At 45.9% G+C, this 25,312-nt stretch overlaps 1 protein-coding gene and 1 long non-coding RNA gene across 4 annotated transcripts in view; one reads left to right on the forward strand and one right to left on the reverse strand.

Moving 5' to 3' along the window:
- Positions 1-25,312, reverse strand: part of SPRED2 (sprouty related EVH1 domain containing 2) — a 60,650-nt gene that overhangs the window by 19,138 nt on the left and 16,200 nt on the right. Inside the window, exons 1-4 of one of the 2 annotated variants that reach the window (XM_040553160.1) lie at positions 15,545-15,819; positions 7,217-7,394; positions 5,794-5,962; positions 3,278-3,342 (exon numbers count right to left, since the gene is read on the reverse strand). In XM_040553160.1, the coding sequence (XP_040409094.1) occupies positions 3,278-3,342; positions 5,794-5,962; positions 7,217-7,394; positions 15,545-15,561 (429 nt within the window). In that variant the 5' untranslated portion in view covers positions 15,562-15,819. Of the gene's footprint in view, positions 1-3,277; positions 3,343-5,793; positions 5,963-7,216; positions 7,395-15,544; positions 15,820-25,312 lie in introns of those variants that run through there. The other variant, XM_040553159.1, reaches the window with a different exon arrangement.
- Positions 974-3,257, forward strand: LOC121068117. 2 transcript variants are annotated; one of them, XR_005818607.1, is made up of 3 exons: positions 1,849-1,957; positions 2,323-2,517; positions 2,620-3,257. It is a non-coding gene; the product is annotated as an uncharacterized LOC121068117 (long non-coding RNA). The 2 variants fall into 2 exon arrangements; XR_005818608.1 differs by lacking the exon at positions 2,620-3,257 and having other exon boundaries at positions 974-1,957; positions 2,323-2,521.

The following is a 25,312-nucleotide window of genomic DNA, read 5'->3' on the forward strand; positions in this document are numbered from 1 at the left end:
CTTTTACCAGCCGAGCTGGCACGGCAAGCTATAGGCACGAGAGGGAATAAGGCTACAGACCCCAGCGACGCTTCCTGAGCCACAGCTGCAGGTAATTCACCCCTCTTCAAAAAAAAAAACAAAAAAACTTCTGGTACAAGAAAACAATCCTCTGTTAACCCCCACAAGATCACAGCCTGATGGAGAGCCCTACCACCAGGGCAAGCCTTCCCATCCTCAGGGCAAATAACGTATGGGATCCCTGGCGGGCTCACGTGCTGGCTGGTGAGCCACCGAGACGGATGCCATAGGAGTTACATGCACAAAAAATGTGATCATCCCATCAAGTCATCATCCCATGGAGCAGCACTGAAGCTAATAAGGTAAAAGCACAAACCCCTTGCTTCAATCAATAACCAGCAGTACTCATGCGTAATGAGGATTTGATTTTTCTTTTTAAGCTGATGCATTGGTGCAAATGCTGATGGAGATGTGCGGCAATCTGCAAAGCAGAGCAAGCAACTGGAAGTCTTGGACGGCTGTGGTCGAAGTGACTGAAACGACTTCAAGGAGAGGAAGGACCTTGGAGCAAGTCTTTGAGGCAGCAGTGCAGTGGCGACGGCTGGGATTTTCAGAGACGCGTAAATGACTGCTTAAATGACTCAATCATGCAGATGCTTTTGAAAATTCTGCCACACGCAGTTAAGTTTATTCATGCATGTGTGGGAGAGGGGGAGGACTGTGAAGATTTTAATAACTACCTTAGGAAATAAAAAGAACAAATGTACTTTCTCTTTAAAACAGAGCAAGAAACCAAGCCCTAAAAATCTATTGCTGTGGCTGGGGAAAAAGAGTTTACAGGAGAGTTGTAATAAAGCTGTGTGTGCAAGGATGACCAAATGGACTGTGAGACGCAAGTCCAGAAGAAGTTGGAAGAAAGAATGGAACAGAAAGGTTAAAATAAACTAATGAAAACAGTAAGAAAAAAAAAAAAACAAAACAAACCCACTACACATTAATTTCTTCCAGTCTAAAAACTCTCTACACTTTAGTGTTTTATTTCAGGCTTATGCAGATCTCAGGCTCCACCATCACCTACCAGGATTTGCAGGTAAATGGGAATTCAAGGGCTTCAAATAGCTTAAAGACAGCAGTGAAAGGAGAAACTTCAACCCAAGAAAACAGGGAAGGGATACTGGGCAAAAAGCCTGATTTTTGGGGTACAACACACCCATCCCTGCGACAGCTCGACCAGCAGCACCCCATGAGCTACCACCATCAGTGATGTCCTCTTGCTATGCTGGAGCCCACCCAATGTGCCAAAACGTGCACAAAACCCCAGCAGAAGCTGAGGTGTGAAGGTCCCCGTGGATCCCAGCCGGGTGCCGACTTGCATGTGGATGCTATCAAGCAGCTTGTTCCTCCCTCGCCACCGAGCATCCTACCCATAAATATCAGCGCTGCGGGGGGCGATCTGACACCTCGCTGGGGTCAAGGAGAGGGTAACATCTCTCTGCGTTTTGGTTGAATACAGGAGGAGTTTGAGCTGTTTTGATGCAGCCACTGCACGGTCCGTCCAGCTTTCCTGGCATAAGGCAGAGCGTACTGAAAGGCGACAGTTCTCCTCCTGGTTAAAAGCACCCTACGAGTTTAAAAATCAGCACAAGATGGAGCATGTGGAGAAATACAGGAGCACTCCCAGGTCCCTACATGTCAACCGGCTGGGTTTTAGTAAAAACAAAAAATATGACCTTTGCTATTTCTGTAGGCTACTTTTCGTTGCTTTAACACAGAATATTTCTGTGCCTAACCCAGCGAGAGCTGGCCCATGGACGACCATGTAAGGCACATTTTGGCGATCAGCCCCACCCCAGTGACCACAGAAGAGCCACACACGGTTCCAGAACAACGTCCAGCCCGGCAGAGCACTGCTCGCCTGTGGACTCCAGCCACTTTTGGGACAAAACAGCACAAATCGGTAAACCACCCTGGCTCCAGCGGGGCCTCCCCCTGCTCTGTGCCTATAAATCACCCCTGGCAGGTAGCTGGGAAGCAGCTGCTAATGATGGTTTTGCTGCGGAGCGCAGGAAGTCACCTTTTAACCCTGCCTGCTGTTGTTTGTCTCCCCGAGCCGTGACAAAAGGACAGGCGCGGACAACGTGCCAGCCATCAGGTCAAAGCACGGCAGGAAACCTGGTCCCACACCAGCCAAAGTCGCCCCCCCCCAAAAAACAAGAAACAAACCACCACCACCTTTCGACTTCGGGATGCTTGCCTGCAGCCGTTTCCGAACAGCTTGGCAGCAGTCTCCCCATCCTCAGCTCCTCCCTGTTTGCCCTCCAGATGCAAGGAATGGTCCAAAAGATGTTTTTTTGAGCGAGGAATCGCCTGTGGCCACACATCCTACCTTGCGACCCGTCCCCACCTGCGCTGCGGGACAACGAGGGCATTTATCACGTAACAAAGGCACGCACACGTGCGCCCGAGGGTTTGCGAGTGGAGCTGGGCAAATAAGTGCAATAAAACAAAGTATTCATTGTGAGTGTCTTTTTTTTTTTGGCCCATGGAATATCCATGATCGGATTACAATTTCATCCGATGTATTCACTGTTTTTTGGTTTTTCCCCGCCTCTTTTACAGTATGCGAGTGCAGCGGGGATGGAAGCTTCTTCTGTTTCAGAAAAGCTCCAGAACGCATTTTAGACGTTACCACAAATTAAATACAAGCAACTCACTCCTACTTAAGCCACCACTGGTTAGGTAGATCGCATGTCACCGTGCCTTTCTCCAGCTGAAAAACGCTTGCTTGAACTTTCTACCTTCACGTACTCGCAAGACACCTTCAAAGTTGGCTTTTGTTCCCAATAGCAAAGTCAACTTTTCAGAATTTCATTTCCTTGACTGCGCACCTGAGAGCTGGCCACCTACTGTAGTTTGTGGGAAGGTTAAGGACAGACAGAGAGATATAAAGAGTTGCACACACCACTCAGACCAAGCCGTATTAAACTGGAGAGGAATTATTTGCTCACTTTCAGCCCTGACAACATCTGCTCTGCTCTGTCATGGTTTTCACGTGGCAATGGGAGCCCAACAGAAAGCAAATGCTTTTGCAAAAGTTTACCTTCTGCAGGGCATATACTTGCATCAAATAAAACACACCCACTGACCAAACATGATTAAGGCCGGAAACCAATCCCAGGTAATAAAATGAAAAAGGAAAAAAACCACACTAACTTTTAAACCTGACCATGCAAAACCAGAGCATAAAGGAGAATGACCTCAAGGGAGATGAACTTACTGTGAAGACATCATCGTCACCGACCTCAGCCTCGTTGTGAAGCGTTGACGAGGAAGTAGTAGACCCTGGAAAGAAACATTTTTTTAAAAAACATGACATTTCTAGGCAGTTTTTTTTCCCCATTATTATTAGGTTGGTGAACATTTGGAGGCTAACAACTTTACATGTTGGATATATGTAAAAGAGTGACTTAAATTAAGGAAGAAAAAACACCTGCTGCTAGCTGTGTTGGAAAGGTAGAGTCTGAAAGTGTTTCTTGACATGTAACTGCATGGCTGCCAATGCTAATTAAATATGTTAAAAATAGCATTTAGCATTTCCAATTACAGAAGGCTTTCATTTCTGAATGGTAAAGCCACATACTAAATAGTGCTCACAGCCAGACCCTCAGCTGTCAAGAAACCGTACATGAGTTATTCTTCATCTATTCTTTAAAACTGGAGGGGGGAAATCACTTTTTATTGAAGAACAAACCTCACTTTGAAAGGGAAGAGTTAGATTGTTGTTGTTTTTTTTTCCCCTGGTAATTTAGGAAGTTATTAAATACTGTAAAGGTTTTCTGTGCTATTTGCTATTTGTCAGAGGGGCATCTTTCTCCATGTAAGCAACATGAAAGGAGCTGAAATAGATAAAACCGTGAACAAGACTAAAATACTAGCAACTGCTTGGAAAATGGGAAATTTAATCTAAAAACCCTCCCTCTGACCTCTTCCCACACCCCACAGGTACCCCCTGAGGAACTGCTTCGTATGAGTTAGAGCCATGTCGCATCCCTAAGTGAAATAGTTAAATGCTTGGTACCACCTTCGCTCTGGAAATTTTTCTGAAATAACGTGCTTTATATAATGCTAAACCGCACCAGCCCCGACTGCGTTCAGTTGCGTAATCACGAAGATGTGCAGAGCTAAGTGTGAAAGCCCACTTAAAACACTAAGTAATGTGAAAACATTCATGCCGTTTGCTATATTAGCTTTAAAAGTAAAAAAAAAAAAAAAAAAAAAAAAGTTCAGACTCCCTCTAACAGAGCTGCCCAGGATTACTGTACTTGTGCAGAAAACTCAGATACTTCTGATGCTACATGAAATAACCTACCAGTTAAAGCAGTGACTTAATAAAACGAAGCTTCAGATGCACAGTTTGTTGTGCTTAATATTACCTGCTAAATTTGATGAAGTGAACAAAAACTGAATGCTAAGTGAAACCCAAGGCCTGACACTGTGTGTGCACGTGCCAGTGATTGTTTTCCATTCAGAAAGCCTTATTTGGAAGTTAAGTAGGAGCACATTCATGAGGATCAGACTGTGCTGTTAATGCGATAAATATAGATTTGCTGATTTTGAAGTATCTGAGATACAGCAGAACTTGATCTTAAATACTTCCACTGTAAAATGGATTAGAAAGAGCAGTGTAGGATCTGCCCCCTAGCAGCACCTCTAAAATACCACTCAATACAACTGAGCTATAACTTTGCATGGTCCTGTGCCACAAAGATAAAACATTGCTTTTATGACTCAAAACGCTTCCCAGTTTTAGCAAGCAAGAAGGAAGCAGGGGGTCTAACCGTGACTTGTTCAGGTAAATGGCACAGGAAAAAGCAAATGAACAACTAGTTGAGAAGATCCTTCCTCAAACCGGTGAGATGAATATTTTCTCCCCTGTGGCACTTTCCTGGCTATTGCTTCCATGTTAAAGCAAGGACAGGGCATCCAAAAGCTGAAGCTGTCTTAGGGAGCTAATGTCCTCAAAACACAATTCACCAAAACCAGCTGGATACAACACTGCTCTGGTCACACGGGGTGAGAAGGAGAAAGGCTTTAGAGCACTGAGTCCTACATAAAGTGGCATGGCTAAAACCAAGCAAAGAACCCATAATGAATTCATTTTCATTAAAATAAAATAAAGGAAAGTAGTATTGAATTATAGCTGTATTATGACTGATTGCAATGAGATGTGAAAAGGAAGAATTTATGACAACTTCAAAGCATGGGCAATTCAAATGCATTTTTTTACAGAATTAAAAAACAACAACACAACAAAGTCTTCAAGAGCAACCATTGAACCAAGCGGAGACAGACAAAACTAATTACTGCAAAAACAAAACAGTTTTTATTCAGCTCCGTGCAGGAATTCATCCTATGATTTAACAAAGACTTAGTAAAACTAAATTCGGCTGCACATAAAGACAAGCCTGGGCTGTTGCTGTCATCCCAAGCACGAAACCCAAGCCTATCGAAAAAGCATTAATAACAGACCAGATAATAATTAACGGGTGAAATCTTGACAGACCAGGCCAGATAGGATGGGAAAATATTTGGACTTAAATCCCTTCCCTCCATAAAGGATTAGGAGACACAGCTCTCTGAAGTGAGCTGGGGCTGGCTCGGCACAGGATAATGCTGGACTACACTTGGAAGTGCCAGAGAGACTTTCAAGCCCAAGGCCTGATTTTAAACCCCCGCATCTTCCCATCTCCTTGCTGCGAACCCTCTTCCCCAGGTTTCCATGCGCCTCAGTACCTTCAATGAGGTCCTCGATGGCTTTCCTCACGCCTCTGTCGAAGGCCCGAGCATCAGCGGGGCTTTGAAAAGTGAGCCCAAACTTCCTGTTGTCGACTTTCCAGTGGTGGAAGGTTGGGTTCGCCTTGGTGTACACCAGGTCCTTCTTCACGAAGCACTCCAGCACCACCTGGGAGGGCGCGAGCCCAAGAGAGGAGCAAAGTCACTTTTCCCACGCGAAGGACAGAGCTGTCACCGCTTCAGCCCCGACCAGAGCTTTCCTCTCCCCAAGAGCAAGCCAAGTCATGTTTCGCGCTACGCTGGTCGGGGAACATCCTTCCCTACTAAATTATGACTAATAAACACCAGACACTTTAATTGTTCTCGTAACCATCACACATTCATCTTGTTACTAGGGTTTAAGTAGGTGCTCGCTTGCTGGAGCAGATTTAGGAGGTCCTGTTACGCTCCCCCACCTTTTTTTCCTCCTTCACCCCCAGCCGGACACTGCTGTGCCAAAAAACATTTCTAGGGAGATACCCAAGGAGAACGGGAATGGCTTCTAAGTCTTCCCCCGCTCCCCCAAAACCATAAGCATGGCTCAAAAATAACTTCAAAAAAGCATCCCAAGCAAAACAGCAATGCAAAAGACAAGCTGTACTTTATACAGCTTTAAAACACCAGAACTTTTCAAAGCAAGATCATTTCCATCTTGAATGATACTTTTTTCCTTTTTTTTTTTTTTTCGCCCAAGCACTCTGTTTCCTGAGTCTGTGTGGGGAGCCTATTTTTAAGCCAGCCCATCTCTTCAACAGGAGAGGATTTCAGAAGAATCAAATACATAAAAACACGGTAACAAAATATAACATCCAAAACAGACTCTGCAAATAGGGAAGTGGCTTTATTAATTTGCTTTGTACGGGAAAGAAAAGCCCTCTTTTTCAGATAAACAGCTACCAGAAGAAACCGAGTGCGTCAATTCATAAGAGACAACTTGTCTTCATATTCTCACTCTGCTCGTTCGAACCTTGAGCAGCACACAGCATAAATAATTCATTGCCGTTTTTAAAGGCTTGCGCTGCATTACTCAGTGCAATGTGACTGGCTTCATGGATTCTTTACACTTCAATTCACTTCTCACATACCCCTGCTAGAGTCGAGAAAAACACAGGCCCTTTTTCAAGGGATCAGAGGGGGATCTTTGCACACGGGTGTCGAAAATTTACCTGCTCCTTCCCGGTGACAGCACGACAGCCCAGACAGCGAGAGACAACAATTCAGTAACCTTCTAGATGAGGCTGGGATTGTTTTGTCCGATCTGGCACTATCTGCACATGCCTTTTTTATTTTTATTTCTTTTAAACTTGCACAAGAATACAATAGCATCAGATTTGGGATAATTCTCATTATAAGAACAGACAAAAGTTGAATTAGGTTCTATTACCAGTTTGTCTTTCTGCCTTTCACCATGGATTAGAAATCCACTTCTTCCATTGCCCTCCGGGTATGTGACCTTGCAGACGCCAACTCTACTGAGACCGCCTCCTTCTTGTGGCAACCATCCCCCACTGGAGTCATCTCGGGTCATAACCACAGCTTTGACTCGCACAATATAGCTGTCACTGCAATGGTAACAAAACAAAACAAAACCTTTTGTGAGCATCACAGAGTCTCATCGGGGTGTTTTTCTTGAGGGCGGTATTTAGACAGCACTCCTCCCGCCGCAGCGCGTTTGCAGAGCGTATGCCCAGGATGGAGGGCCACCTCTGCAAGGCATGGCTGCTCAAGCCACCAGAGGGAAGAGACCCACGAAACAGCCGGAAACGACCCCGTTGATCAACACGGAGATGATATCAATATCAAACAACCCATGGTCCCAGATGCCCTGTCCCTCATGTCATTGGGGATGGGGACTAAGCCACGCAGTACCCTAAGGCCAACACCCCCGTTGGACGCATTAAGGTATCAGGTCTTCATGGTGTCAGGAGGACCACACAGCTCACGTAACCCATGAACTAAAGTTAGTGAGCTGGGGTTTGGAAGACAGCACTCAAATTCCTCCACAACTTGGACAGCCTTGCAGGAAAAACACAATGCGACTCCAGCTGGTACCTCAGAAGAAAGGAGCCAGGAACCAGCTTAGCCCAGATCATCAGAACCATGAGGACCACACCGTGTCCGTAGAACAGCTCCACCAGCTCCCTGAGGGGCTTTCAAAGGCAGCACACCATAACCTTGCTTGGAAGCAAGCGCCCGCTGTGAAAGGTCACAAGATCCTCCTCAGTGGGGGCCTCAGCTTCCACAGGCCTCCCCTGCACCCCTCCCACAGGCTCTACGCTCCAGTGTCCGATGGGGATATCAGTCCTCACAGGGAGGCCACCAGAGCATGGCTGGACGTCAGTCACACACAACCATGGCACTGCTGGTTGCAGAGCTACCGAGACACCCAACAAGGCCCACAAAGACACCAGAAGGCACTCAAACCTGGGAAAAACAGGGAAGCATTAACATGGGATAAGAAAAAGGACACAAAGAAAACTGCAGAGGAATTGTCCATCTCCAGGCCTCCAAGTGAGCTCATCAGGAGGAAAAAACTCAACCTTTATGGGGCTCCAAGAGGATCCCTAGGGAAAGAAATTCGTCCTTTAGGAAAGCTCTGTATCTTGACGTTTTTTGCAGCATCCCATAAAACATGACAAGAGAACAGGTCCAAAATTAAAGGCAGCAGCAGCATTCTTCATGCAGAAGGAAAGCATGAGTAAGTGCAAGGCTGCGGCGGGGTTCCTGCTGGAAGAGCGTGTCTTACACCCATCTGGAGGACAGACCAAGGGACAGAGGTGGACATACCTGGGGACCAGCTATTCCCTCCCCTAGCGTAGGACAGATTTGGAAAAAAATTCCAAATTTTTCTGAAATTTCCCCTTTGCCAACATTTTTTTTTATGGATACTCCAACCTTCTCGCTGGACCTACGTGATGAAGGCTGTTAACCTCTCGTGCTTAGGTTTCATCTCCTGTTGCACTGAGGACTTTGCACCGCCTGATAAAAAGCCTTTCAGCACACTCAGATATGCTACCTGCACCACAGCTGGCACACGCCAGGCACTCCCAGAACTGAGAAACAAGGTTTTTAACAACTTTTTTGCCCTGAGTCCTCAGAGCAGCATCCTGGTACAGGAAATGAGGCAAGCGTGCCTATAAATGGATCCAGTTACCTTTTTATTTTCCAATGAACAACCATTTCTACATTTTACCTGCGGCAACTTGGATCTCTTTGGCTTCCTGATACTTAGAATTAAGCAAAATACTTCAGCTGATTTCTTACTTTGTAAAAACTGAGCTGCTTCCATCCAGGGTAATTTGTGTTCTCTTCTTCTGTGTATTCTTCCCATATGGTCTATATGGATAAAGAGCAAAGAAAGCCAACTATGCCTTTCTGTCTCAACCATCTCCTGTTCTCCAAGGCTCCTTTTTGGTCCTGTTTTTACGGTAGCTCCTTTCACTTCTGGAGAATTCCCATTATATTTCAACCTCTCTTCGGAGGTCAGAGGCACTAGATACAACCTTCCTCCCCATCCTCCTGCAGAAGTCATCCATACAAGCTGCTGCTTCGCCTTCCAGGCTTGAAAACTGCTGCTTGCAATACAGCTTCCTGTGTGATTTACCACTCAGCTTTAGGGAAGCAGCCAGAGCCTTTGGCCATCCCAAAAGGAACGCAGTCTTCAGTTACTTTGCTTCAGAAATTGTCCATTTAAAGTAAAATCAAGAAATCAGCAGTTACTCGGTACTTTGTATTTTCCACCAATTATTTGCATTTCCATCACCTCTCAGTGATTTCTAGGCTCAGAGTTATTTCAGCACGCTAGCGGACACCTACACGTAAAATTTAGGTGCTCTGACTACCATCCCTCCCCATTAAAACCACATTGTGGTGGGCCACGGAGCCATCCGGTTTTCATTTTCCTGTCCACACTGATACGGTGACAACCTCTGCTACCGAGGCCACCAATTTCACCCATGTGCCCAACAGCTGCGTGACACCTATTAGGGGAAAAGCTGGGTGCTTCGTTAACTCAAACTGACAATTATATTTTTGAGAGGCATTTTTCAGAAGCCTGCGTGGTTGGGCTGTCCCTGACAACCTCAGCTGGGGACACCTCCTGCACCCTGATCAGGCTTGTGGGAAAATGGCCAGGTTTTGGACCACGGTTTGCCTACAGCCAAGACGCTCTTGTGATAACAGAGGGCCAGGGGGAAACAAGCTGGGACGGCAATTTTTTGGACTCAAACAGAGCAATTGAGTAATTTGCTTTAATGGGAAGAGGACGTACTGATGGTGCAGAATCATTCGCTGGCTTTCTAAGAATACATGGTGGGGGATGAACTTGAAGGAACTAGATTTTGACATGGAAGGAATACTTGAATTTTACCCTGTTCCTCATTGCTCACCATCTCTCACTTCCACCCATCCAAAATACCATATAAACAGAAGTCCTCCCATTTTGAAAAGCTACCTCCTTAAATACATCGAGCAAGGAAAGCTAGTTTCCATCCCCCACTACGGCGAGAAGACCTCTGCTCCCCTATTAGAAAAGGACCTTGTCCTGCAGAAGGGTTCACCTTTGGCAAGGTAAGCGGAGTGCAGCGGCTCTGGCTCCATTCACATAATCCCTTGGCACACTTTCCTACGGGATCAAAAGTCATGAGTGACGCTATGCTGCCCTAGGAGCCCGGACCCGCTCCTACCAGGCTCCAGCCACAGATGTACGTTTCCCAACACTCAGCTGATGCCAAGGGACTTAGGAAAGTAAAAGAAAGAAAAACAAACAGAAAAGCACCAAAAACCAGAAGGTTAAGGCTTATTAGGGATTGACGGCTTAGTGTAGTCACTGTATGAGGACCTACAAGCTGCACGTTGAATTTTCCAGGCTTCATTAAAGCCAAAATCATGTCTGCAGTTTCTACCCATAAGCCTAGAATAGGCAGTGCTCCTTCCCCTCATGCCAGCGTTGATACATGCCTGGGAGGTCCTCAAATACTTCAGGTCCATATACGGACCTTGCTTCCTTCACATGAAAGCTGTTTATTTTCATTGTGATTTAACTTTACGTGAATGCACCAAGGCTCTGGCTACTCGCAAGCCATCACACGCCACCCAGCTCAGGAGCAATCTGCAGATCCCACGGGCATCTCGCTAGTTCAGAGCACCATGAAGTGAAACAGCCACGTTGAAGCCAGCCCCCTCCACTTTTATGGTGGCAGCTGGGCAATTCGGCTATTCCAGGAAGAATGGTAACGAGGTAGGTGAAAATACTTGGCTTGTTTTCATTAGCAAGATACTGACTGTCCCCAGGATTAGATAACGCACATCTTTCACGTAGTTAAAAAAACAAAATAGCCAAAAATCCAGCAGTAGCCTTAGTTCCCCTCATTTTATGGGCTTCTAAAACTTTAAGACCGCTCTAATTGTTGGGTTTATGGCCCGCATACTACGCCTTTCATGCAAACTATTCTTAATTACGCTCTTAAATGGAGTCCTGTGCTATCTTAACCCTACAGATTCGTCTTCAGCAGCATTAAAAGCTGCAGAGGAAAGCATCCGCAGGGATCACCCAGCTGCATGGCAGCCGGCCAGCTGCTGCTGGGGCTGTCTCAGGTTGTTGGCCAGCCCCACCCAGAACAAAAACCATAATGAACCCGGGGAGGAGAGGTAGTTCAGCAAGCCACGTGCTGCTTTTATTGGAAGGGAAAGAGAACCCTTTAAAAATTATAGCTCGTGGGTGTGCATACGTACATATAAAAATATATTAAAAAAAAAAAAAGTGTGTGCGTTTGTAATTGCTGTTCTGAAGGATATTGAGAATTTTCCTAAACACAAAGTGACTGAATGATTATTTTTGTGATAACTGAATCGCAGCTGCATTACCTAACTTTTACAAAGCATTTGTGCGTCTAAGAGACTGGCTCCATTCACGGGGGATACAAACACTTTCCTGCGCTTTGTAATTCCTTTGTCAGATAACGCTTCCATTTTTCATTTAGCTGGAGGATGGGAAATGGCACCCTTCAGATTTGAGGATGGGGGGAATAAAGTGTCTGGGCCTATTTTTCTCCTAGAAGCCCTTAACCTCTAAAACACTTCCTGAACACCTTCTGTAATTCAATATATGTATATACATTTTTAGGAGGTAGCAGTTCTTCACTAGCAAGGCTAGTTGACCAGAACATAAGCTTACAATCTTCCTCGCTAACACTGCCAGAAGTTCCTTCATTATTTTCTTCCCATCTTGACTTTCCAGCTTGCAAGGCCAGGAGAGATTCAGGTCTCAGACAGAAAGGTAATTGCTCCACAAAGATCCAATCTGAAATTTGTTCCTCACTGTCTTCACTCCTGGTTTCCACCCATGTTGCCACGGCAGATCAGGCGGGCAAAAACCACCATCACAGTCCCCTCCATCCCTGCACAACGTCACCACCAGCTGTGAACATCTACACCTTCCACACAGAGGTCTGGTAGGCACCTACTGCTGGATATCACCAGGCTGCTCTCTTATCCATCAAAAGAGCATTTAACGGGTTTCAAAAATGCAGATTCTTGTCTTTAATGTTTCCGCATTCCCCCAGGGAACAGCAAAAAGGATGGCAAAAGGCTACTAATGCAGCCAGAGGTTAGGTTATAAAGCTCAACCACAGACAGCGGGCGTTTAAGCACAGTTTGAACTATTCAGATACATGCAAATTTAGCTCTGCAGTCACTGGGGCACAACCTATCTACAGAAACTCTGAAAACTACCATTCTTGGAGTCCCATTTTCTTGATCTAATGCTTACTCGGTTCTTGAATCTTCTAGCAAGGGTGAAATATCTGTAGCATTTTCCTCTTTGAAACCACAACGTATCACTTTGTTAGAAGGAAGAGCATTCTGAGTGCACGGAGCCACAGCAAAATAAGGTTTGATATTTCAGCATCATTTAGGTTTCCAGCAGGAAATCACTTTTTCATTATAATACCAGCAAGTAAAAAAAAAGCCATCTGTGCCGCTTTGGTGAAACCCAACGTTAAAATGGAACCCATACAAAAACCATGGAAAACCTCCCCAGTTTCAATGCATTGTTACCCATCTCACCAGGGCAGAATTGACAAGAGGGCAGGGAGAGGAAGCAGGGAACCGGAAACTTTCTGGTTTGCACCCAGAAAGTCATCCTTGTGCTCATCACTACATCGCACTGAGAACGCAGAACCACTGCAGAACCTATCTGCAGTACAACAAGCTTACAATCTCTATTTTTTCCCAACTTTCAAAGCCAAGATAAAAAGACGCTCTGGGAAATTTTGTTTTCCACCTCAAAGTAAATACAAGGCGGTTCGAACCGATCTCAACACGCCTCGCTCCGGCGCTGCCTGCCCAGTCCTGCAGCACACGTGTCCTGTGGCACTTCACCTTACAGCAGGATTAATCTCACAAGCTCCGTTTCAGGACGTTTCCCTCCCTAAATAAAATGAGAAAACTTCCCTGGCATTTCATAGTGGCATTCAGCATCGCTCTGAAACCAAAAAACAGTTTTCTCTTCCAGCACCCTCACACCTACAATGAAGGTGCTGAACCCAGCTCGGCAGCACACTCAGCTCTTATGCTGATCCACCATTTCAGGAAAACAGTAACAGCTGCCTTTCTGGGTCTCCAGTGGCCCCAAAAACAGGATAAAGACTGGCCATGTCCCGGCTGCACCCCGAGGTTTGCTTCCAGCCCTGCAGCTTGGTTAAAACCTGCTCATAAAAGCCTTTGTAGCAAAGACTAACAGCAGTTTTGTTTGTTTGTTTGTTTTCAGGGGGAAAAGGACTTCTCGAAAACCAAGACACCTGCAAGAGCCCAGCCACCCACCTCCGCACCTCCCTCCAGCCACAAGGCAGCGGCCAACAAAGGAGGCCTTTCAGCACAACCTTTGTTCAGCACTGAAGTGAGGTTTTATTTAGCTTATGACAAACAGCCCTGTACTGCTTGTGGGGTTGCTTGCGTTTCCAGTGCTGATGGGGCTGCAAAGCGGGGTCCAGGATCCCTTTGCCTGCAAGCCGAGACCTGGACCTTGCTCCACACCTCCCAGAGGGCACCAAAAACCCACACGGAGGCTTTTGTCTCGCTGACAAAACTTTTAAATGAATGATGATCATTCCTGAGCTGGAGGAAACCTCATCCAAGCCCCCACAACTCTCCTTCTCAATGGATTATTGAATGACTTTCAGTTTTGACTTTCCCTCAAAATCATTCGATGGATCGATCCTGCAATACATTGTCACAGCTGCACATGGCAGTATGTCTTGGAAAGTTGTAAGGAAGGGCAAGGCAAGAAAAATCATTTTATTAAGGTAATTCATTTGAATGATTTACCCTGTGGCACACTGGCTAGGCATGCAGCATGGGCAAAGTTGCACATTCAAGCCCCAGTAGTTTCATGCAAGGGTACAAAATATTAACAGATTTCAAGGAAAGCTAATTAGCATTATCATTTACTGTAATGAGAAAGGAAGTTGTTATTGCATGACAGATGGTATTTGTTTTATATCACATGCAAGATAAGCAAAAAGCGCATAAAAGCCTGGCCAGCCAGCCAGGTAGTTGCATGAGATCTGCATCCTGAATTGATTTTTTTTTTCTTTTTTTTTTTTTTAATAAAGCCACAACGAAGTTGTATCAACTTTTTCTAACATATACTGATCATAAACACTGTTACAGCTATCATACATTAGTTAATGAATGATATTTAGTAAAAATAAGACATAAAAGTAACAAGCAAAGCAACTGTATTCCACCTTTCTAAGCTTTCTTGCCCTCCTTGTTCTGTAAAAGGAGCCTAGAGACTGGACACCGCTCGCCAAAAATCAGAGGAGTGCCATGGACAGATCTATTTGGTTGATGCACAAGACTCCACCACCTCCAGACGACCCCCTTCCCATCGCCCCATAGCCTGCCGTGAGGGCAGTGGTGACACCCAGCACCGCATCCCATTCCTCCCTGCACTGCCGTGTATCACAGATAAATCACTACCAGCGCCGTTGTATCACGGTGTCAGCTGTGGTAATGACACACGATAATACTCCAGAACACAAAAACAGTTTATTAAGTACAAACAAAGAAGAGAAAAAAAACACCAGGACCCTTGCTCTGCCTATCCACTTCGCATTCCCCCCCGTCCGTCCCCCCCAATTTTGATGGGTGAAGGAAGGAGCTCTGCTTCTCCCCCTGCACAGCTAGGAAGGCTGATGGATGATGGTATTGTGCAAATATAAAAACAAACTAACAAAAAAAACCTTTCTGTAATTCGAGTTGGATCTACTGCACAAAAGGCAGGGGTTCGGGGGGGGTGTAAGAAGAACATGAGCTTTAAATCAAAACATTTTTATCTTTTGCCATCTAAATACATTAAAAAAAAAGAGACTAACTGTATCAAAACCAACATGCACACCCAGTCTGCATTACAGCTCTCTTTAACCCCTCCACCTCGATGGAGAAGGGCAGCAAGTGAGGCAAGGGGCTTCTCCTGCAGCACTCTCAGTATTTCCCTCTGGATAATTAAGAAAGGGCACGCGTGAACTCGATACTCCTGCAGAAACGACATGGAACCAGCGAAGAAAGCCCGCATGGATAAGCTGTACGCATCCGCCGGTAAATCACCCGCTGGCTTAGGGAAGATTCAGAAGGGCTATGGAGGAAGATGAGGGGGGGGGGGGAAATAGAGCAAAAAACGCAGCAAGGTGCCGCGACAGAACGCACGTACCTGCCGGGGGATGCCATTTCCTCTACATTGCGCCCCCGGGTCGCTCCGTGTCACCATCCTTGCCTCCGCCGCGCCTCGGGCTGACCCCAGCCCAGCTGGTGGCTGACAGGCGGCTTCCCCCCGTGCGTGATTCAGCCTCCTCGACGGATGTGCTGCATTGTGCCGGGTGACTCATCCCCCAGCTATCCTGCACGTTAGAGCCCTGCTGTACCATTACTCATTCGCAACATCCTCCCCACTCCTCTCTGCTCGCTTGCGGGCGCACCGACCGACCAAAGATCCCTGCTTCCCCGCCCCGGCGACAGGCTTCGAGAAATAATAAAAATCAAACGACGGCCATACAGCTGCCATAAACTAATAACAGCGGCTCACGGAGCAAAGGCGCTGCCGGGGCTGTCGCAAGTTGTGCCGGACCCCGGGGCACGTCACCCACGCCTCCAGACCGGCAAACAGGTCCAAAGTTGAGCGTGGGTGTCCCCTCCCCGCTCCCCCTGGCCGTCCTTTATTCCCAAAAAGCCGGTGTGTTCGGACCAAGGGGCTGGGAGAAGCCCCATTGTGGCTCGTGGGGAGCTCACCCGGCACCACCCCGAGTTTCACGGCTGTCCTCAAGTCCTCCCCATTATTTTAAGGCGAAAAACGTTGCTCAAGAAGTGCCTCAGTACAAGCAGCAAGAATGAAAATTGTGACACCGGGACTCTGAAGCCAGCTTCTAAAAATACTTGCCTGATTTCTGAACTAATCTACGCTGATGGTGAGAGGAGAGGGGGGAAGAAAGCGAATTCAGGTGTTTCTAGGCTCAGCTTTCCCCACATCCAAGCCGTTTTAACCTCATGTTGGGGCAAACATCACTTTTTCCCTGGATGGAGAATAGCGGCCACGGTGATGCTACCTGAAAGCATCCTTTGGGAAAGCCGTGCCCTAGATTTTAGGGACATAATAACCAAAAACCATGCACATTCTTGAAAATTTCATGCTCAGACCACAGTAATACTGACCTCAAGACCACAAAGGCTAGAGCCCAGCTTCGCTGTGGAGACAACAGATTGTAAAGTGAAAATGCCTGGGACATTCAGAAGAGCCAGGGCAGAAGCATTTGCTCAGTTCTTCACTACAGCACCCTGTGAGCCCAACTCGCTGCTTTCCTCTCCTGGCTCTGCAGCAGCACTGCTTTTACCCTTCGGTGCTCAATACAGCAAACATCAGCTCTGTCCTCAGCTGCCTCCAGCAAGAAGTCAGCACACAAGCCTAAAGCAAGTCAGCCAGAAAAAAAAAAAATAACAAAGATGCCTTGCCCGTTTTGCTGCAAGTCCAGTTTCTAAAGCTTTTTTCTCTCGAGGGACGAGGGAAGATGAAATTAGCCTCCCACTGTAAGACAAAACTATCTTTGAATAAACCATGTTGTAATCATGTTTCTGAAACAGCAGCTTAAGCACTGACATCTCCCCAGTGCTTGCCCATTTCATTGCCCTCCTGCTGCTTTTCTAGAGGTTCACCAGCCCTCTTAAAAACTCCGAGTGCAGCATGGGGTCAAGCCACGATGTGGGTATTTTCTGCAAAGTCACCCGTTTGCTGGTGTGCCAGGATTCACCTAGGAAGGGCAAAATGCTGTGAAAATACAAGAAGTGGAAAAGCTCCCTGCTACAATCACCGTGGCATGCTCGACCCATGCGGATGCAACTGAAGTTGTGCCCTGGCTTTCCATCTGCACAGAGAAGCGAGCGCATCAGTCAAGAAGTACCTAATTCAGTTCGCTTCGAGCTCCGCTCCCAAGGGTTTTCTCCGAAAGGAAGCCGGTATCAAGTCACAGGATATTTGTAAGCATCAACTGAATCACTGGCTGGCTTCTTGCTTTTGCAAAGTATTCTTTAAACTTGAGGCTAAGCTAACAAACCTCACCTCCAAGCCTCCAAGTCTGGCAATGCTGCTGTGCTTTTTTTTTTCTTTCATATTTCCTCTTTCTTTTTTTTTTTTCCCCTTGAATTCCACCATCTCCAAGACCACCTTAGCATGCCTATCGTTGCTAGCTTGGTGCTACAGTGAAAACCCCTCTAACGCTTTTCTGCTTTTCCTGGTTTGGCCCGGTGAGCAACTGCTCCGATATAGGCACATTTTCCCCAGTTTCGAATGGGATGCACGCTGCTGCAGGCTTCTGCTATTAGCAAACTAAAGCAAACATTGCAACCGGAGAGCCAGCGAGGCGGTGGAGCTGCTTCCTGCTGCCTACCGGCCAACTGCGAGCACGGTTCAAAGAGCCGGGACCGTGGTCAGAGCGAGAGGAGCTCCTTCTCACCGCAGCTGCTGGAGAAACTGGGATTTGGACAAGGCAATCCCCCTGTCCCATTTGTGTCAGTCGTCTTAATGGGCTGAACTTCAGCAGCACGGCACAGGACCGAGCCCAGCAGCTCATGAACCCAGCAAGAAGTTGCACCTTGTGAGAGGCTAAGGATGTTGCTTTTCCCCATTTTTTTTCCTTCACGTAAAAACAAAACAACAAACCCAAAAGACTTTATAAACATGTTCAGTGTAGCTTTTTTGCCCAGCGTTTGAGACAGATCTAAGTTCATTCGCACCATCTTTCTTGCCCACAAAGTTGTCTTAAATCCAGCCTTCGTCCAAGTCACGTTGGGAGAGATGAGGGAACAAAAGTACATGGCAAAAATAGGAGAAAGTGCATAAAAGCTGATTCTTAGGTATGATTTCAGATGTTTTATGACGTTTTCAGACGTTTTAGATGGGTTGCATCTGAATGTGCACTCAAAGGAGCACTGAAATGCTCTTTCTTCCCTACCGTCACCATGCTGTCCCTCTTCTCCCCCAGGCAGGAGCACAGTACCAAAAAGCAACGTACCACTAAAAGTACAGCTAACAGTGCTTCATCAGAGGCAGTATGGCAAATCCCACATGTATATTAAACAATTAGGTCTCACTGACTGTTTCAGACTGCAGTCAAGGAACCTGCTGGGGATGGATGGTCTGTGAACACCCATCTCGGAGCATCTCTGGCCACAGCACAGCTCAACCCTGCGTATGCATTTATCAATACAGAGCTCACCTGGATGTTAAACATCACTAAGCGTGATGCTTTCCTAACACAAATGCACTCCAAGCACTGCAGTAAAACTAAGAACAGAGGAAAAACTGCAGCATTTAAGCTGGAGGACCGCTCTGACCACAGGTATCCCTTCAGCACCAGATCACTGCACGTACATCAGTGCAACCCCGGGTCCCAGCGAAGATATGGCTCGTTTATAAAATACGGAGATGCTAAATGAGCACGGCAACTTAGAGGCAGCATTTCTATTTCAAACTCTGCAAGGTGACTCTTTGTACATCGGTTGAAAAAGGCCCACTTGATTGACAATTTGTAACAGCAATTCTTTTTTTTTTCTGGGTGTTTTAAAAGCTTAGCCTTGGCCAGCCACGTCATTCTTACAGATGCACAGACCTTTGTGCATATGGACGACAATAAACACCGATCCCAGCATAGATGGATACTTCCCAGCATGCAGGAAGGTGCTGGGTGGAGGCCATGTGGATTTAATTTTCCTGCAGACAGACCAAAGGCAGGCCGCTGAGTGCCTTACTTGCCTCCAAACATCCCCGACCGTAAGAGAGGTTACACAAATGAGACATGCCCAGCTCCTCTGCGCTCAAAAAGCTTCATGTGCTTATTTCCTAATTAAACTGCTCCTCCGTAGTTCCTAATTGATACCTGGTCAAACAGCTGTAACCCACAGCAGGAAATCTAAACCCGTACTTTGCCCTCGTGTAGCGTGGACTCTGGCATCACAGGGCAAGCTGCGAATTTTCATTGTCTTGAAAACTGCTGGTAAAAACCAAGACCCTCCTCCTTCCTTTTTTTGCACTTAAGCACTTGGTTCAAAGGAGACATGCTTTTGATGTCCTGCCTGTCCATGGTTCGCATCTGAATTCACATTTTTCTCGCACCAGGATTGATATCTCACAGGCTGGACGGCCAGCAGAGCTCGACAGCCAAGCTAATGGCTTTTTGCAAGTCATCCATCTGAAGAGCTCATCACCTGTACAAGCCAAGATCAATCACTGCTACCAGGGGTCAGATGTATGAATTCATCCAAGAAAACACCGAGAAAGACCGTTCATTCATAACACAGGCTGAAGAGCTTGACTTGGCCGGTAATTCCTAAATCAAAACTTAGTTTTATTCCAGCTTTCACCCAGACTGTCTAGTCTAAGTGACTCTTTGTGCCAGTTTATGAGAAAATCAAGTGATGAAGAATCCAAGATTCCTAAAACAAAAAAACCAACCATCTTAAAAAAAAAAAAAAAAAGTGAGTGCTCTTTAAACTTCTAACCATCAAACCATCACATCTTCACTTTCCCTTGCTGCAGGATGACATTTTTCCCAGCAAGCACTCCCAGACTAACGATGTGTACCCCAGACTGGAAGAAGCAAACAGATGATGCACATTCAGTTTCTTGTATTCTCCCATTTCCTTTGTGCTTTTTTGGACTTCAAACCACTCTTGGTGCTCCTTCTGAGGGCTAGCACTATCTTTTGTAGCAAGATTCAGCAGGCCAAGAGGCAAGCACCATATGATAACCTTTATACAACCACATTCCTAAATCCACTGAAAACTTCCATAAAATCATGTTAACCAGCCCCAAAATAATATACTCGAGCTGTCGTCAACTGCACCTCCTTTCAGCCAGCTGTTTCCAGAGCCTCTGGGAGCTAGCTGCTGGTTTATACACTTAAAGGAAGATGCGTGAAGCTTACCATGCTGCCTTGATTTTTAGTAACATTGGAATTATTTTACTGTTAATTTAGGATTGCCACATCCAGCATTAACTATCTGCAAGCTTTCTGATGGAAGCCCTGCAGCAGCCAGAGCTTTCTCACCAGTACCTTTGCTTTCCTGCAGCCAAGGGAGTGCATCTCCTAACTTCTACTTTGTTCTCACTGCGATTGGCTTTCCTGTTTACATTTCTGCCTGCGCTTCCCTCGCAAAGCAGAACGGGCTGAAAAAAAAACAAGCAAACAAACGTTTCCTCAAGCTGCAGCCGGTTGCGTGCCCGCCCTCCTCGGCACAGCCACCGTGTGGGTCCCATTTAACAGCTCGGTACTTCCTGCGCTCCATTTAATGGGCAGCTATTTTCAGTGCTGTCAGATACAGTGAGCTGGAGTGCCAGCAGAATACGGCACCGGCAAGAAGGCTTTTGTCCACGTAGGGCAGAAAGGTTCATCGGGCGAGATCACCCCAGGGTAATCCGGTACCTCGGGATAAGGACAAGTTGTTCAATATGCTGCACATTCGTGTTTTCGTGCTGATTCCTTTTAAATGAAAGCTTCGGGTACTTCTGCCTTCAGACAGGCAGAGTGCTCGGGCATACCTGAAGATGACTAAAGCCTCCTATGGTCTTCTTACAGACTGCGGTGAAGGAGCTTTTCATCTCGTTCCATCAGGATTTCTGATGCAGAGTTATCATCTAGGGCTGCCATCTGCATCTGCTGGGCTTACTGGTGAATGCCAGAAGACCAGTGCTCCACACAACTGGCTAAAACACCAAGTTTTGGAAACACCAAGGACCAGCGAGTCTATTCACTCAAGAGGCCACATTTAAGCCTGAACCTCAGCATTTAAGCATGCTGAACCTCCAAAAGTTTAAGAACATCAAACCAAAACATGAATGCTGAAGGAAAGCAATGATACCTTCTTGCTGAGGACCTCTGAGAAGAAAGCATTTACCTTTCGTCTTTGGGCAAAGCCCTCTATACCCCAATAAATTACGCAGTTAATGCCTAGAAGGGAGGAAGTTGACATACCCTGATTTTTTTTCCAAGTTCTCACTTGTTTTTCAGTTTCTCAAGCTGTGTTACGACCACACTCGACGTGTGTGCAGCAGATGATAATGGAACCACAAGTGTTTATCTGACTCCAAAATGACTTTTTTTTTTTTTTTTTTTTTTACCTCCCCCCCTCCTTAAACTCAGATTTAACTAGTGCTTTAATTCCACTTTACCAGGAACACAAAACTGACAGACACCTCAGTAGGTGCAAGCTTATCCATCGACACACACCATTTACAAAACCTGGTTTTCCTTTTCCTGAATACAATTTCAGACAATTATATTATGAGCATCTGCCTCACTTGCTTAGGACTTACTGTTATTTGTGTCATTCCCACCAAGATACTGGAGCAGGAGAAACTTTAGGAAGGAAGAGCCTTGGTTTGAGGATGGGCAGCTGTGCTTTGAAGCAGCCAAGCTCCTCGCGCACTTTACCGGCAGGGACAGAGGGCAGGAAGGAATTGCATCAGGATTTGCGGCACTAACGGGGTGATGCAGGTAACCCTCTACGCCTCTCTGTGCATGGCCAAATTACAAACACCCAGCAAAATCTGACTTGACTGCAAATCAGCCTCAGCAGCGCTTTAAAAGCCTTTTCTCTTTTTGTGTTTTAAGGCCAAAGTGGTGGCAGCAAGGTCTCCAAATGCCCCCATGCACTCGTGCAAGCAGCAGCTCCGTGCCCAGCACTTGAGTGGGATGTTTTGGCTGTGAGACAAGACTGCCAGGGAAGGAGTACGTGCTGGGACTGCCCTGCAAGGCCTTGTTGTCTGCTAGAAATTGATATCCAGAGAAAACAGTGTTTTCAGTGTTGCAATGGTGCTGCAGTGTGCTACGGGGACAGAAATATGTAAGTTTTGCCCCAAGGCAAGTTGAATATGAACTTCTGAAAGCAACTCACACCGAGATGGGAAATCACAAGTTGCCTGCCAAACACACCATCACCCCCACCCCGCAAAAAAAACCCGACCTCAAAAACAAAACTGACAAAAAGACCCTACACCTTTCCGGGTCTGATTCAGCCACCCAAAAGGGACAAGCCACCTCAGCCAGGATGCTCAGCACCAGCCTCCACCAGCTTATAGGATCACACCAGCAAGCTTCTCACTGCCCATCACAAAGGCCGTTTCCATACCAGTATAAGTCAGTTAGTCATGTAGCAGCTTAAAGGACGGCATCCACCCCAATGCGACAAGTCAACAGAAGGGCTGGATGCACAAAGTGGGGACTCCTCTACTGACTACCACTTGCCTTGTGCACGCCTTCCTGCTAACAAATTTAGTGGAAATCCATGGCTGCCTTGAAACAAGCTCCAGATGCTGCAGCATCCCTTTTCCAGCAGTCCAGGTGACACTTGGATGGGAGATTTCCAGATGTAAATCCAACCAAAGAGATGAAGTGTAGCTGAAACAACGCGCTGCCAAAACCAACACAAAGACAGTGACCTCTGGAATTTGGGGCTACTTGCAGATGTCCTAAAGGATGCCATTGACTAAGTCATACAAAAGGTACTTTAACCCCTGGCAATGATTCATCGAGATATTTTTCTAGCAAAAAGGCCTTATTACCGAGGGAGAGTTTCCTATTATTTGCAGGAAAATTCAGAGGAGAACAAGTAGATACTGATTTGTTAAAGAGACAGATAAACATGTACAGGAAATACTTCTATGAAGGTCCTGATCCTCTGAAGATTAATAATCCACAGTCCTGGAGACAAACCCATGACACCGAGGAAACAAGCAAACTATAAAAACAGGAAGAAGTGGAAGTTTATTTATTTATTTATTTTTATGTTATTTTGAGTGAATATTTGTTTTTCCGAAGCTCAAGACACTGGCGAAAGCCTCCATCTGCAGGTCACACCATTCTCTATACAAAAGCAGCTGCAGAGAGTTTCCTCACCCAGGTCCCCAGAGCTGTCAGCCCGGTGAGGCCATCCTGCACGTTACGGATGAGCTGCCTTGCTAGCCAACATTGTTTTTTTGTTTTTCACCTTGTTGAAAGCCATTTCAAGACACTGCAAGGGCTGTCGCTGTACGCACGACGTTCCGTAGGTGATACCAAATAAGCCAAGTTATTTTGCTGTTGTATTTCTGCTCAGAGCCATGGGATGAAGGCACTCCCTCCAGATACATATTTCAGTATATTCACTATAATATCGGATTAAGGTAATACCTGTTGGAAATGAAGGGTTTTGTCACTAAAGCTATAAAGAAAAGCTGCTTTGGACTCTCCTTCCTTCGTTTTCATTCAAAAGAAAATAAAGTTACCACCACTTTGAATTACAATCCCTTCGAGGATGCTGTGGGGACACGCTGAAGCCAGCCACCACAGCCTCTCCCGTGACTTGGGGGCACAACTGTTTTCAGACCATCACAAATCACCACATCACCACTTTATTCAGAGGCACTGACATTTTCCTCCATCTCAGAAACACGTCGCTCTGTCCACGGTGGCAGCAGCCCTCAGACCCGTGTCACTTCTTGTACATAAATGATTTTGTAGCAGTGGCTTGGGCTGAGACACATTGCTGCCCAGGGCCTGCCGCAGTTCTCCTAACGGAGTGGGGCAGAGGAGGGGAAGGGGAAACCACACCAGTTTGTCCTCAGCCAGGAACGCTTTGAAGCAACTTCTCTACCTCCTTCTTGCAAAAGCATGCAAGAAATCTGGATAACTCCCATTACAACCAAGGCCATGCACACATACCGAATTGCTGCCCTAAAGCTGAATTAAGGTGACATATGCAGAATTCCTAGACCACAGACGAAGTTTCACTTAACCTTAGAAAAGGCTTGTTAAAATATTTATCCCTCTGAAATACTCCTGTCACACTGAATACTTCTTTTATACTGTATAAAGTCATTTTTTTTTTGTCCACTGGAAGTAATCACTTTGAGCTAGGGCATTAATCACTTAAGAAATGTAATTACATTTCTAGGTTAGTTAACGGGTACTACTGAGCTATGGGGGGGAAACAATCTATATTTAAAAAAGACAAAAAATTAAAGGCAAGTGCAGCACCAACTTTACTTCCCACTTGGATTTGACCTCTTCCATGATGGCAATCAAGAACTAAATGCTATTTTTATCATGTATGAAACATTTGTATAAATATCTATATATTTTATCAAATATTAAGCATTTTCTATTTGCCTGACATGCAGAATATACCTAGCCCCATTTCCTATTTCTGTCCGTATCAGCTAGGGCACTGACTGACAGTAACAACGGCATGGTTGACTAAGTTGCAGTAAAATCAGATAGAAAAAAACAAGGATCTGACGGGTACACCTCCAAAACAATTCAGAAGTCCAGCTCACCCAAATTATTCTGGACCAGAGAAACCCTGGTGCCACTGCAATGATGTAGAGCTTATCAGCACGTTCCCTGAAGAGATGGAGAAGTGATGGTCTGCAACCAAAATTGGACCCAAGCTAGCTGGGCTAGCTATGGGTACCTGCCTTACACTAATTTACCTTCCCTTTTCAGGTGATTATTTTCATTAAAATCCCACCTTATTGTTGCCCAGCCAAGCAAGACCAGCTGTTAAATCATCTTTTTCTTTGTCTCCCACATGTGTTAGCTCACCAAAGTTTCATGAGCATAAGCAGCGCGATGAAATGTTTTACATCGCCTCGTAACTCTCCGCGTTGACTGATGGTGTTGGTAATTAAACAAATCTATCAGAAGCAGAAATAGGAATAATAATAACAACAGACACAGATGGAACCCTTGAGTGCCGGCTTCAAGGAAACAGCTATCAAGAAGTTCACTCTCTCTAGATAAGTAAGTATTTGAGGTGTTTGTACCACAGTTTGTACCCAGATCCGATGTTTCCAGCCACTTTGAGGAGACAGGTTTATGCCAGGAGGCAGGGAGCCTGTCTGATTTTGAACACTGAAAACCAGGTTTGGAATTAAGAATGAAGGCACGTCCTATGA

This window comes from Cygnus olor, chromosome 3, assembly GCF_009769625.2.
Source record: "Cygnus olor isolate bCygOlo1 chromosome 3, bCygOlo1.pri.v2, whole genome shotgun sequence".
Lineage (NCBI taxonomy): Eukaryota > Metazoa > Chordata > Aves > Anseriformes > Anatidae > Cygnus > Cygnus olor.